General features: G+C 39.7%; 1 protein-coding gene across 7 annotated transcripts in view; it reads right to left on the bottom strand.

The window, feature by feature from the left end:
* Positions 1 to 14,723, bottom strand: part of LOC137113660 (SH2 domain-containing adapter protein F-like) — a 94,287-nt gene that overhangs the window by 14,576 nt on the left and 64,988 nt on the right. For 2 of the 7 annotated variants that reach the window (XM_067495291.1, XM_067495287.1), the window contains exons 3-5: positions 11,658 to 11,876; positions 10,669 to 10,767; positions 2,353 to 2,499 (exon numbers count right to left, since the gene is read on the bottom strand). In XM_067495291.1, coding sequence (XP_067351392.1) covers positions 2,353 to 2,499; positions 10,669 to 10,767; positions 11,658 to 11,876 — 465 coding nt within the window. The remainder of the gene's footprint in view (positions 1 to 2,352; positions 2,500 to 10,668; positions 10,768 to 11,657; positions 11,877 to 14,723) is intronic. The other 5 variants (XM_067495288.1, XM_067495290.1, XM_067495292.1 and 2 more) reach the window with 5 other exon arrangements.

Raw genomic sequence — 14,723 nt, 5'->3', positions numbered from 1 at the left:
ACACAGTACGAGACAAGGCGGGCAGGAGATTGAGGAGAGGATTGGCCCGCAAAAGAAAAAAAGGACTGAGAGGCAGCTTAAAGAAAGACAGGAGTGTGCACATGTATTCACGTGAACATACACATACACAAACAACAACAGAATTTCACAGACAAAGGCTTGTAAGTAAATGTGCAGGGGCATTCCGTGCACGTTATCTGTGCTGTTACTTGTAAAGCCCAGCAAATGGAATCTGCGTATGAGATTGAACTGTCAGTCAGATGTTGACTGATGGCTGCAAGGCCCACCCCTTTAGATAAGCAGCTCCTTTACAAAGTGCTATATTAAAAAAAAAAACAAGAGAGTGTGTGACAGATGAAGCTGATTGGTCATGACAGAGATAAACACAGAAGTCCAAATGACATTTCAATGATTACACTGCAACCAATCCATAAAATTAAATTCTGCAATTTAATGCAGCAGAGCAATGAAAGGAATAGCTCAATGCCATACAAGGGACACACAGCGAGAGAGTGGACATCTAAGATCACAAAAACATATGAAATAATGAAACACTATACAACTGATTGGTTAGCTTTTAGAAGGTTTAAGAGCCATAATGTAAGAGAAAAGCCAAACTATGCAATTCATCAGCTTCTGAACATCCTGACAACTTCTCTATTCCCTCTGCACACCCTCCTACACCAATCCATCTAATTAAACTGGGTAATTAATTCTCATTTACTGATGGCTCTCCTATCAAAAAGGATGACTAGTGTGAGGGGTGAGGTGTCCCATCGACCACTTTATTGTGATGTGAAAATTAAGTTTTCCAGCCAGGATGTGTGAAATGATTAGGAGATCTGCATCTCATTAGAATCCCCTGCACACTAAAATAGTGCTCAGCATGGTGTGATATCGTAAGAACTGGTGGCTTTAATAAAAAGACCAGAACTTCAAACTCAGATAATTCCACCATCTACAAATATATGCTTTCTTCTTTTATAAAAGCTAAAATGCTAATTATGTTTTCCAAGACAAAGGAATGTCCACTGTAAGCTGGTGAATCTATTTCAAATTAAATTTGAAAATCTTTTAAGTACATTGGTATTTACTTGTCTTACTGTTCAAAGTGTTGACAATTAAACACTGGAAGACAAAAGTGGCCTTCATTTTTATGCAGATGAAATATCTGTCCTGTCAATCAGCATTTAAAATTGTATTATGCAGTTGAATAGATAATGTAATGAATATTGACTGTATTACAGCAAACAACAGCAGCCTTTATAAACACCCTTGTGTGTAAAGGATGACAATAGTCTTGGTGTAGAATGAGGGCCTGCCTGGTCAAACAAGTGCATTGTAACTGTATTCACAAAGGTCGCAGAAGCCATCCCCCCCCTCAGTGTCTGACCTTTAACCCCAAAGATCTAGAGTGGGGTCATACTTGCTCAGACAGAGAAAGATCGCTTTACAGCTGGATGGCTATGGATCTTAAACCCACTCATATCACAGAGGGAACAGAACCTTTCCCATGGATTTATGGACATAAATCAAGTCCTTGCCCTGTCCTCGCCTATAGCACACAGCGGTGTCCCCTTACATGGCCTCACTCCAAGTCTTCCCACTCTGCCAGGGAAAATCCCATTCCTGCAATTAGTTCTGCTATATGCCCTTCTATTCCATGAGTAATTAAAGTAGTCACAGTCTGACCCTGTAGAAGAGCTTTATAAATCAACTAACACCTCCACCGGTTTAAAACAGATTTTACTTGTCCATTGTGTTTGATAAGATGGTAAATATGGCTAAACATGAGATGAGGAGAGTCAAGTCATCTCGAAACTGCCTCTGATGAGTTAGATTTTTCAATTCATGTAAGCCACTTGTAGAGAACAGGGGCAAGAGGGACATCTGGGATGATTATGAGTATGTTGACAAGAGGAAATGGGGGTCACAGCAAATGGCAATTACGCATGCAGAAGGCAGTTTAACACAATTAAAACTAATGAGCCTCCAGACTTAAAACCTGCACAAGAGTTAGTGATTTTCTGCCACATGGAATCCAGATGGAAAACTGTGATAATACCTAAAGTCATGTGCTTCTAAAAGATGTAAACTCTTTCAGTAAGCCATCTCTGACTAGGAATTTTAAGAGAATGCTTTCACACACACCCTTCCATGTTCATTACTGAAATCGGCTAGACAGACAGACAAACAGACAGCCATACTGAAGCAAGTGATTGGATAAATAGATGGATGGAAGGATGGGAAGATGGATGATTTGACAAATGTACTGATGGAATGTATTGGGGGGGAGACAGACGGGGGAAACTGATGAAAGAGATGGTGGACAATGTGAACACCAACACCCACCATGGTGGTGCTGGTCACAGCTCGTCTGTCCTGGCGAGGGCTGAGCTGTCTGGGAGGGAGACTCCAGCTCCTCCACTGGGGGAGGGCTGGTGTTGAGTTGGCCAACAGGAGGGGGCCACGGTAGGTCCTTGATCACTTTAATCTCTACTGCAAGTGCCGCCCAAGTCACCAAAGGAGCAATGGAGGGAAATAGAGGACAGAAACAAGAGGCACAAATGGAGAAAGAACAGAAGGAATGAGGAAAGAGAAGCCATGATGGCAGAAATAGAGAAGAAAAAGAGAAAAGGAAAGGTAAGGCAAGTAAAAATAGATTAAAGCAGGTGTCATTGTGGAAGAACATTTATTCATGTTGTAATCCAAGAATCAGCAGCAGTCCTGGACTAGAAAAGGAAGAAATACAACAGGACTGAAAAGGAAGATAAATTAGTTCTAAGAGTCAGGTTATTAAAAAATAAACGTCTGAAAGATCCGAAAAATGTTGCATTATGTCGATTTAGTTTGCAAATCATATTAAAATCCAAAATGTGTTTTGTATACTTTTCCTACGGTCAAAATGGCAACATGTCATATTTTGACTCCAGCTATTATCTGCCAAAAGAAATAGAATAATTTTTAAATGCTATGAACATGACCAAGCAGTAAATCACCACAGGGCTTCCTGAAATAAAGTTGTCCACCCTCCTAGTTCGCCCCTGAGAGGACTGGCCAGTGTCCACCCCCTCCGGAGACGTGGCTGCCTCCCCTAAGCAGAGCAGATCTCATAGTGCAATCAAATTAACAAACAGACTTTATTTAGATGAACTGACCACATACAAATCTAAACGGGTACTTTCTTGTATGAAAAAAATGTCAAAACCTAATAATGTGATCTTAGTACCAAAATTAAGACATGTTTTGAGAATGGAGAAACGCTCTGTTCTCAACAGGGGTAATACCATACGTTTACTAAGTGGGTCCTGTCAGAAGCTGAGCAATATTCTGCTGAGATGACTCTGTCCCAACTGTCTTATCTCTGAAAATGAAACCATCTGCTTATTCTACATTGTTACTTTCTTGTATTTGAAAATATCAATAAAGTGGCATAATAGCAGGATAAAAATTAGAAGAGCTTTGAACCACATTTTCCACTCTCCACCGGTGGCTCTGTGTTCCACCAATAAGCAAACACACACGTCACATACAAGGGGGAACTTATAGTTCTAAGAACTCTGAAAAAGTTCCTCTAGTCCAAAAGTGTTTTTAGTCTCCCCTTAGGATACACTGGAAAGTGGTTGATTCAAGTTCTGGATTACAAAGTCACGCATGTGCATCAAATGTTAAGCATAAGTATATAAAGCTGCTTTAGGCCCAGCTAAAGATTACTAATCGAGAGCATTCACTGTGGAACAAAGCTAGCTCTTAGTTTTTTCCCCTAAATTCCGCACTTAAACAATAAGCAAACCAAGACCTTACACCTCTGTATTAAGATAAACAACATAGACAATATCTGAAACAAACCTTAGAACAATCCATCCTGGCTATGAACACACCCCAGCCTTTACCCATGAAAGATTGCATGCCTCATAGCCAGTTTGGGTATTACCAGGGTAAATAAAGTGCTCTTGCAAAAGCATATTAATCACTGAGAAAGAGTCACTTGTTAAATAGTGCAATATATGAAAGGAACAGAGAGAGAAAGGTTTTTTTTGTCATCAAAGAAAACTCTTAGGGTGAGATGTAACACAGCCCCTTGCAATAAAGCAACAACGGGTACTGTGAGAAGGGGTTGGCCGGGGTGTATTATTTCATGTACTGAGACAATGACATATGATCTATGAAATCCAGTTGAAAAGACGAAAGTGTGTATTTAAAAACCAAAACACAACATATTTTTGTAAAAGACTGTGTAATGTAAACAGCAGAAATAGAGCAGATATTTTAGGAAGCTTTGGGAAGTTAAGGTGCATTCTTGTAAAGGTTAAGATTGTATGATTCTGTAATAGTTGTATGTACATATCCCAACACAGATCTTCCAGCTATTATCTTCCATACTATTAATAACATTCTTATGTAACATTCACTGTCCATGCTTGAAATATTACTGCAGAGGGTGAAAATAAATATTTTATATATATATACACACACACACACACACACACACACACACACATATGTGTGTGTAAATATACATATATACACACATACATATAAACACATAAACACACACACACACACACACACACAGTTATACACACACAGTATGCTGGTATACAAGTTGTTGGGAGGATGGGCATAATTTTGTGAACTTATCTTCCACCCTGCAAGGAATTGCAGCATGGTGGTTGTACAGGACATGCTAATGAGAAGCAATATCTGGAAGCTAGATGAAGGGGAATCTGGAGAATATTCAATCTGACAAGCAATTAAATAGCTAGGCCCGTGGTGTCAGGGGGCTAATCTAGAGAAAAGTAGCTGGAAGGAGGAGCTGCCTGCTGACTATTCTGATGGGTGTGGCGTGGTGGGGATAGATGGTGGGGAATGGAGGCAGAAGGTCAGAAAGTCGGCAAGATAATATAACTTCCTCTACTTGGGGGTGAAGTAGGGGACTCTCTTCCTGTTAGATTAAAAGCCTAATACTCATTTCACATTGCAGATTAGCATATAATTGTTTGGGGAGCAGAAGTCTGCCTGCACTCTGCAGCCTCACAGTAAGGACAAGGAGACCATTTGGGTGAGAGTGGCTCAGATTTGCTCGGTTGCACAGCTGAATAATAGCGTTTAGCACTATGAAAATTAATGTAAACTAATTCAATAGACTGATATTTTGTTTTGACAAAACTCTGAGAGGCTGGAATCACTCTAACCTTGTAACATATTCAAAGATACTCCAAGTCCCAGGACCCTTCTGATAAATTTAGATGTCCTTAGTTTGTCATTTCATTGATGGGTGCACATTTAAACTTTGTGGCTTTCTTCAAAGACAAATTAAGTCACACATTCAAATTTAGAACAAAGTGGACAAAAGCAGTTGCCTGTACTAACTACCTGACTTACACATTGACCCTGAAGGTTTATCATGCTAGCATGCAGTAAGCTGGAGTTTTGTGAATGCTGCGCTTATTAATTATTCGCTTCGCCGCTATGTTGACAATGCAGTTCATCAACGGAACCAGAGAGTACTTGAACAGTGGACATGAGTTCCCCCCTTTTTTTAAAACCAGATTTTATCTTCCTTTTGTTCTTGCAGTAGGATCCATTCTAAAGCCAGGTATTTGTTTACCCAGGCTTTTCATTAGCCCATGGCACTTCATCACGGTAAACAGTGCAGAACCATAAATCACCAGCTATGCTTGTTTCTACCACCGCCATTTAATTTAGTTCTGCTTAATTTGGTTGGCTAATTGCATGCATATTCAAACATGCTGGAAGACTGCAGTGTTTATGCTACATATTATGAGCAGAAGCTCATGAGCTCAGAAAACAAAACCAGTCTCCTCTGAAGACATGTTTATTCCATCGGCACCCAAATCATTACAGATAACAACTGTGTAATGCTCCAGGGGAACTGAAATGCCACCTCATAATTCTCTGCATACTGTATCCGTCACATTATACCGCACCGCTCTCTTTCAATTCGCAGATTTGTTTTGAAAGATCATGTGTTTTTATTCAGAGCGAAAGAAGCAGAGAAAATGGGTGATGGAAATGAGATGACATGAAGGCATTTTCCTTACTCCTCCATGAAGAGAGTCAAGGAAAAGAACAGTTAGTGACATTCGGCCAGCAGGAGCTTCCACGGGGCTTGCTGGGGATATGCAGCTTCCATATTTTGTGAGGGAGGTTTACAGTACTGTTGTGTGTGGCCAATGTGTGTGAGTGATGATAAGACCCATGGCAGCGCTCAGAGAAAGAAGACAGGACACATTTGACGCTCATGAAAGAGGTCTGTCAGGAAGGTTATCAACAGGGTGTTGCAGCAGAGGCCAGGAGGATGAGACAGAGCTCGGGAGTGACAGACAGCATTGGGGAAAATGGATCACCCAACCAGTGAATGGCACCCACAAAACAACTGGCTTTAACCCCAGCACAAATAACCAAGGCAGAACTGTAACTGATTCAGTGATTTATTTTAAGACATTAGACTGGGCCTCAAATTTCAGGGCTGTTAAACCCATGAAGATTCATTAAAAAAAACCATGACGCACCCCAACACCTGAGGGAGCAAGCAACAGCACCTTTGTTTATCTCTCCTATAAAATGCATAGCACCCTGTTGGCCAGACACCAAGTGAAAAGAGTTACTATCAGGTAACAGAGGGCAAGGAGATTAAGTAGCAATGGTCCTCAATCCCATTCCTGCTGTGAATAGTTTCACATTTCCGATGGCGGCATGCCCAAGTCTGGGTATGTGAGGGAGCATGCCATATGCATATCCTAAGCATATGAGCTGATACTGTTGGACATTCAAGCACACTTTCTCTTGCCCTCATGCACATGCTTCTTCACATGGTCAAATTCTAATGTATCTGCATCAATCTTCACCTCCAGGCTTATCAATCACCTACTCAGCAGCCAGTAGGGAGGCAGTAAAGAGCTTGGGGGGACTACAAGAGTGAGTGATTAACCAAACTGCAAATACACAGCCTCCCAACATCTTAACAAGGCAGGGAATTTACATTCCATTGCTTACCTGTCAGGAGACAGCCCACCAGTGAATAATAATACCAGACCAAGTGTTGTGAAAAGGTGGGATTGTAGGCAGTGACAGGGACAGTGGGAGGACTGAAGAAAAAGGGCTACAGCAGGAAGCATTAGTCTGTTCTCCACCCCAATCATTAATGAAGACAAATGGTCTTTTTTAGAGATTACATTATAGTGGTAGACCATGGAACAAAGGTTTAGGTATAGTTTGTGCTTTTTTTAAATGCCAATTACCTCCTTTCCTTTTGAACACTGCTTTTGCATCTGTATGTGTTATTTGTTACACTTTGTTTGCAAACACTTCTGTTGCCCATATAATTGAATATAATATAAACTGTAAAGGAAAGAAGGTATGTTCTATCTGAAATCCAAACATTTATGGCATCAGTAATCACTGATATTACACAGCTATAAAGTGCTCCAACAAATATAGAAATGTACAGTAGCCGAAGAAATTGCTCTCAGGAAATCTAAAAACACATTAGGCTACTTCAAAAAAGACTGCCAGGCTGGAGAAGGGATTGAATGAAGGTGGAAATTGCCACATTTTTCTTGAAACCTTAATTTCTGCGACCTCAACAAAAACAACAAAATTACCACACTGGAGTTAACTTGGGCAAACAAGCAAATAAGCATACAGAGAGTCACACAGGTTGTTAAAAAATCTCCAGTTTTACAATGTTATTTACATTAAAGGGTACACAAAATGTTGGAAAACAATATAATATTGTGTCATCTTCAATCTTATAGAACAACCAGAGAAAGTAGCTATGCAAAGTCTAATTGATATTTACATTTTGGGAAATATGACATTGGCATTTGGTTTAGGTGATGATGCATATTATGTTTGTTTTTAATGTGCTTACACACTTCTACACTGGTTTCATTTGTTTCAAAGTTATTTTTTCCCTACAGAGACTAGTATATGCACTTTTTTTTCTTGTAGGGCCTATACAGATGCTCTATCAACGACAATATTTCAAAAAATATATGTGCAAAATTTATGTTAAAGCTAAAGCCACATGGTATTGGTGAAACAATACCATGCATTAGAAGCTCAAATACATAAAGAAATATAGAAGAAGACTGATTAACAACCCTGAAATTCAAGCTCAACCTGGATCTTACAGCTACTAAACATGCCTTATAACTCCAAAATTGGGAAATTCCTAGTAACAGCAGTGTTATGAATCAGCTTTTAAGCCCGCCAGTTTCCATGCAATACTTTACACAGATGGGGAACTCCAGGACAAGACCAGAGTAACCTGGCTAAATCTGACAACAGCCACTAAGTTGAACAAAACAGTCCCACGGGTGATGACACAGACCTGATTTATGAGGTGGGAATTATTGAATTGTCAACAGTCCTAAAGAGAAGTCTCACAAGTGGACTTAAATACAGAAGCAGTGTATTATTTCTTGACAGCTGAGGTAAGCTGGTGGTAAACATCAGAGCATTGGATGCAGGAACACAAGTTCAATCCAGGAAAAGTGGGAAACTTTCTCTAAGCCCCTTGATGTCTGGATCCAAGGTCAGGCTACACTGACACCTGCAAGAACAACAGCCCTGTGTTGACATGGCTTGTCCCAGCAACGTCTTTCTCCTCTTTCTTCCTTTTTCTGTCATCCAAATAGTGGGAATTTATTTCTGCCTGAATTAAACATAACAGAGAATGAAGACGTGATAAATCAAAGTACTATGTGGACTGCAGCTTTCTTCTTTAAAAGACAACTTAAAGACTTATCTCTCTAATTCCCAGGCAACACTTTGACATCCAGTGTAAATTAAATTAACCATCATCACAAGATGGGACACAGTCTGTAAAGGGGGACTTAAAAGAAGAATGCGTTAGTAAATAGTGCCCTAAACAAACTCTTCTGAGTGCTTCTTGACAGAAAAATAATGAAGGAGAGAAGGAAAGTGATTAAGAATGCAGCATCCCTTATTTAACTAATCAGTGGCAGAAGTAGAACTGTGCTACTCCTATGAAGCCCTCAGTGTCTATAACACACAGAAGTAAAAAGGAAGCAAAAATTAAGTGATAAAATGCAGAAGGAAAAGTTGAAAGATTGTAAAAGAATAGAAAGTCATACAAAGTGTAGTATGCAATCAGTCGCTCCAGGTCTCCCGGATTTCGCAGACCTTCTATAGATTGTTGCAAGATTACAAAGAAATTACAAGAGCATTAGCTGAATTACCAGTTGTGATACCAAGGGACTGAGTAATGCACAGTACATATAGAAATGGAGTTGGAATTGAGCCTGTCAAACTCTGGGCTCTTTGTAAATTACAACTACTGCTCCAATGAAATTAATATTTTGTCATTACATATAGAAAACTTCTAATCAAAAACAACATGTTGCATATTTTCAACTGTTTAAATAAGTGATACACAGTGGTAATTTCATTAAAAGTAGGAGCTAATATTTCCCTTGTGTTTTTTTTCCCTTCTTCCACAAATGAGATTCAAGAGCTGGCTACCATGGCACATAAGAGACTTCACACACACACTTAAACATATCACAGTCATGTTCATCACCATTTCTGCTACTCTCTTTACTCTATTGCTATGAATGTCACTATTGCTCACCTTGTCAGTTTAACAACAATTCAAGCTAAATTACTACTAGCATCATGCTATTCTGATGGTTTTAGGCTTAAAACATGTGGCATCTGTGAGATCCTACATTACATTAAAATACACCTCCACACCCCTATACTAGGGATTGATGTATTTAAATTACATTTAATTGTTAAGCAGGGTTATCAAAGCACACAGAAGGTGATTTAAAAGAGAAATGAAATAGAAAAATGTTTGTTAATAATTATATTAGTATAAAAAGTGAATGAAAAAATGTACATGTGAATTATTTTTATATTGTCCTGGTCTATGAGTGAGCCCATTAGGGTGAACCTTTTCCACCATCGCTGCACCAGATATAGATAGATAAAGATAGATACATAGATAGATAGATCTAGATAGAAAAATAGATAGAGGGATAATACTGTAGGACTCACAAATGATTCATATTGGTTTCTGTGCAAGGGTAAAAATACTTTTAGAGTTTTTCTACGTGCAGTGTTAGTTATTCTTTTTCCACATCACTCAAAAAGACAGACATAGATTCTCTCACTCCATCCTCTCATTTACCCCTCTCACTCCATCTTCCAAGTACAATAAAGTGTTACTGTACTTATGGCACTTGTTAGACTCATGTCCACTAAAAAGCTGATTAGAGAAGAGCTTCCAGTGGCTGTGCCATTTTTAGTCCACTTCAGGCATTGAGCAATCACATAGTAGAATCCTGATAATGCCATTTAAATCAAGAATATTTCTAAGCTAGGTGATTTGTATTTGAAGTAGGTGAACCTTTCTGAACCTTTCATGAGAGTTTAGTGCTCATATGGTTGTTTTTTAGTGTTAACCAAATCTCATAACAGTCAATACCTTATAAAACAATAATTTTGCCAAGTCACAGAAAATGACATTTTTAACCTGTGTGCTAGGGATTTAAATAAGACATAAAAAGAACATTTAAATCCGGCCAGAAAACCCTGGCAATATTTTCACAGCTGTAACATTAACAAATACAGAGACAGACAAGAGACACTCCCCAGCCCCGTCTCCAATGGTACCTGTGAGGGATTTAGAGGTGGAGTCCTTTCTTCTCTGGGGACCTGTTCCCGTGCCACTTACAGTGCCCTCGTAGCTAATGCAGTCATAACAAAGCAGAGCTGTTCAAGGATAGAAAAGAAAAAAATATAAAGAGAAGAGGGGCAATGAAATATAGTATCAAGAGTTGCTGGTTTCCCTTCTTTAAACCACCTAAAAGGTTCTGCATTTTTTAATTAGGGGTACACATTTGTATTCCAAAGCCATATTCTTTCCAGGAACAGCCCTGTTTGATGTTATGGCTGTGTTAGCCATGCTCAAGCTCTGAAACCAAAGTTACTACCTGCACCTACATGCACCTGCTCAATCAATCAAGCCCACCCTGTTCCCTGAGCAGAAAGGTATCAACTTATTTTAAAAAGGCAGCAGGATAAAAACAGCACACAGAAGAGTGGATACCTGCGAATGAACAGTGCTTTAACAGAGAAAAAAAGTGTTTAAAGCAAAAGCAACAGCAGAAGAAGCAGAACCCTGAAACCTGACTGAAGCCATGATCATATTTGTTAGAGCTGAGATATAGACATACCTCGCTTAGTTAGGCAGAATAGAAACAAATTTAACTGTGTTAAAAGTTTGAAATTTAAAAAGGCAAACCTTACTGAGATGCTGCTATCTCTATAGTGAATTTGAACATAATCAGATTTACTATCTGAGCATTTCACCTCAGCACTAGCAGAGGAGAGCAATGGGTAGAGGTGAAACCGTTGGAGGCAGCTTTTCATTTGAATAACAATTTAAAAATCATGTTTTCTTTCTTTCTTCTTTCTTTTTCCATCAACAAATATACTTCTAAAATGATTTTGTAAAATAGGGCAAAGTAAGGAAGGTGTGTATTTCCCCAAATGTCCTTTTACTCTATCTAGCAAGTTACTGACTTGTTTTAGCTACTTGTCACTGCAATATATAGTATGTTGATGGCTTTGCCCAGTCAAGGCAACTCTCACAGTTGTACCTGCAAAGGCTTTAGAAATCCTCTCTTTTTTCCATTCCCAGGGTTGGTCGTACTCCTCGGGGGGTCGCTCGTCATCCTGGGGCAGTCGACTTTCTCTTAGGCAGCGCAAGCGCTCAGGGTCCGACTCTCCACCGTTCTCTGCTGGCTCATACGGTGTGTCATACAGGGGCAGCTGCCTCACAGCTCCTTCCTTAGACGCTCTTCCACCAGATCGTATTTCTACAAACATGGAAAAAGGATGGTTGTTAATGCTCGGTTCTTGCAATAAAACTTTATAGGTGAAAACGGCACAGTGGGGCAGAACACCGTCAGCATATGAGGAATGAGGATTTATGACTAGGTGCACTTACAGAACACTGAAGCAACATATTTTGCAAAGCCTGATTGCATTTTCTGTATAGCCTACAGTATGATGAATGAGAGAAGATTTTTAAACTGATTTAACTGGAAGATAAAATTGTTTCATATTAAAAGTTTCAGCTTCTTGCCTCCTGGCTGTTATATAGTTTAAATCACAGCCAGTGTCAAGAGTGTTCACACTACACTGAACGTGACCTGGTATCTCAGATTTGTTATATATAATAATGTGTTATACAGTGGCCAGATGAATCTCAGTCCAAGTGTAGCCACACTGAGGACAACAACATGACATCTTACACTCATTTTATATCTAAAGTCCCACATATCACCCAGAAAAAGTGTGGGAACAGAATTGATGAATGATATGATGTGTATTCAAAAATATTGACAGTTTACTGTTGCTGAACTGATGACAGAAAGGAGGAGGTGAAGTAAGGGGAGAGATGAGAGTCTGGGAGACTGCACACAGTTTAACCTTTCTGTGTACAGTCTTTGCCTGGGCTGCACAAACCTGCTGTGTCAGGAAAGAGCTGAACAGAAAGCACTTTCTCAACATGCTCCCTCTTTTCTGCTTTAAAAACTATGAAGACTATACAGCACTTAACATCGAGTGTCACTTTCAAACCAATAGCAGGTCAGTGTACTTTTCTGTTACATTACACTGTGGCATTCATCCTCAGATGTAGTGTGAGCGAGCTCACAGTGCCAGGTCTCTCTAGTTTTTGTTTTGTAATCTTCACTTGTTGAAAGGGACGTGCATACTTTGTGCTGTGGTGCAACGTGACAATACATATATCAGTTACCGCCTTCTTTAAACATTTTCAGTTCTCCCCTTTCAGTAGATGAAGTCTGAGTCATATATTTAAAACCATAATATTAGTGTATATATGAAATATGCAGCATTTGTTTAAAAACTAGTCTAAAGGCCGCTGTAAAAAGATATGTATGAGAAATCTACAATAAAGCCCCGGTAGCTCAATGGGTAGAGAGTCTCCAGAATCAAATCCCAGCCTAACCACCAGATGTGCCCCTGAGAGAGACACTAAGTGCTAGCCCCCCGGGTGTACATGTTAGAATTTCATTATAACATGTACAATATGTATATATACTCAATGACGACAGTAGAGATTCTTCTTCTTACTGCTGCTTTTTGGTCTTTTATAATATAACATTTCAAGTGTTGCCTGCATATCACACTTTTCCTTTTAAATGCTGCGTATAATGTCTAGACATTTGAATCCACTGCATCTATTCATGCTCTCCTTTTTTCATTCTTGTTGTTAATCTATTTAACATCACCTGATGTAAAACAAAATGCAACCAAACCCTTTTATTCTCCATGTAAGGAGGTGAAACAGACCTGACTCCTAATGAAGAACCATTCCCTTGAGAACCCTCTTCTTCCTCTTTTGTCTGCCTTCTACTCCCTTCTTCAATCTCTCTCTACTCATATGAAGTTGTTACCAGCCTGCACCCTTCCTCCTGGGCCACATGAAGCTGTTAGCGGCTAGCGCCAGCATAAAGTAATGCAATGTGAAGAGAATGATATATTATGCCACACTACTGCATAATTGCCTCTTAGCCCAAGGGAGCTCTTGCGGAAAAATGAGCAATGCGTTGAGCCTAATGGAGCTACCCGCTGGTGGTGGGTGGAAGGGTGGAAGGGTGGAAGGGTGGAGTGAGGTGAGGCGGACAGGTCCGGTGTCTTAACATAATCCTGCATTAGGAAAACTCATATTCTTTGATCTTAGATGTTAAAAGACTTAGTATTACAAGATCTTGGCATGATTAGGTCTTGCCTTCCGTGCAGAAGAACAAATAGCTCTGGAAGAACCTAAAAGAAGGAAAGATAAGCTGCCAGAAGAGTTAAAATGAGAAGGGGAGAGTATTAATGGTGGGGTGGTGAGTAAATCTTGTGGGAAGAACCCTTTAAACAAACTGCCTTCAATAATCTGCTACAGTGGACAAAACACCTTGTGTACGAAAATAGGAGCCTTGTTCACCTCTCTTACTATCTCTGACTGTATTTTTGAGTTAGTTTCCCTTCTATCCTTCCATCTTTTCTTTCTTTCTGTCTGGTCCTGTTGAGGCATGCTCCATAAACTGGGTGGGGTGACATCTGTCTAGGCAAATTACAGTGATTGGCATGACACTGGGGTTGAATGTTGCAACACAGCTGCAGTCTATCTTGTAAGACCTTAACCCTTTGTTTAAGGTCAGGGGTCAGACAGTACACCCTCCCTTGATGTTCTTTGTACCTCCCCCTACCCGGATGTCAGAGTTCCTGTCCAGATGCTGCCCTTCCTTCCATTTGTTTTTTGCCCCTCACCTTCATAAGATGTACAGCCCCTATCTACAGAACCTGAAAATCCTGCATAGTGTGACTTCTAAAACAATTTTCACACACATATTTTACAAGAATATATTTCAAGACCAATAATAATGCTCCAAAAACCTGAGAAGAACAAGTATTTTAAGAAAACATTAAACTACCAGAAACTGGCCTGCATTCAACAGGGTCTCAGCAGCCATGTAATGGCAGCTGTGGAGCTGACCACAACCATCTGTTTAGTGCCACTAAAAAGATGTATAGAAGGGGGGACAGAAGAGGAGCGGCATGTGAGTTAGGAACACATTTCCTCTTTATAAGAAAAGACATACATGGGTGTCATTAAAAACTATAAAGCGTGATGAAGTTGCTGGCAG

Source organism: Channa argus, chromosome 2 (assembly GCF_033026475.1).
Source record: "Channa argus isolate prfri chromosome 2, Channa argus male v1.0, whole genome shotgun sequence".
Classification (NCBI taxonomy): Eukaryota; Metazoa; Chordata; class Actinopteri; order Anabantiformes; family Channidae; genus Channa; species Channa argus.
The sequence above is the reverse complement of the archived record's forward strand: the minus strand, read 5'-3'. Positions and strand labels throughout refer to the sequence as shown.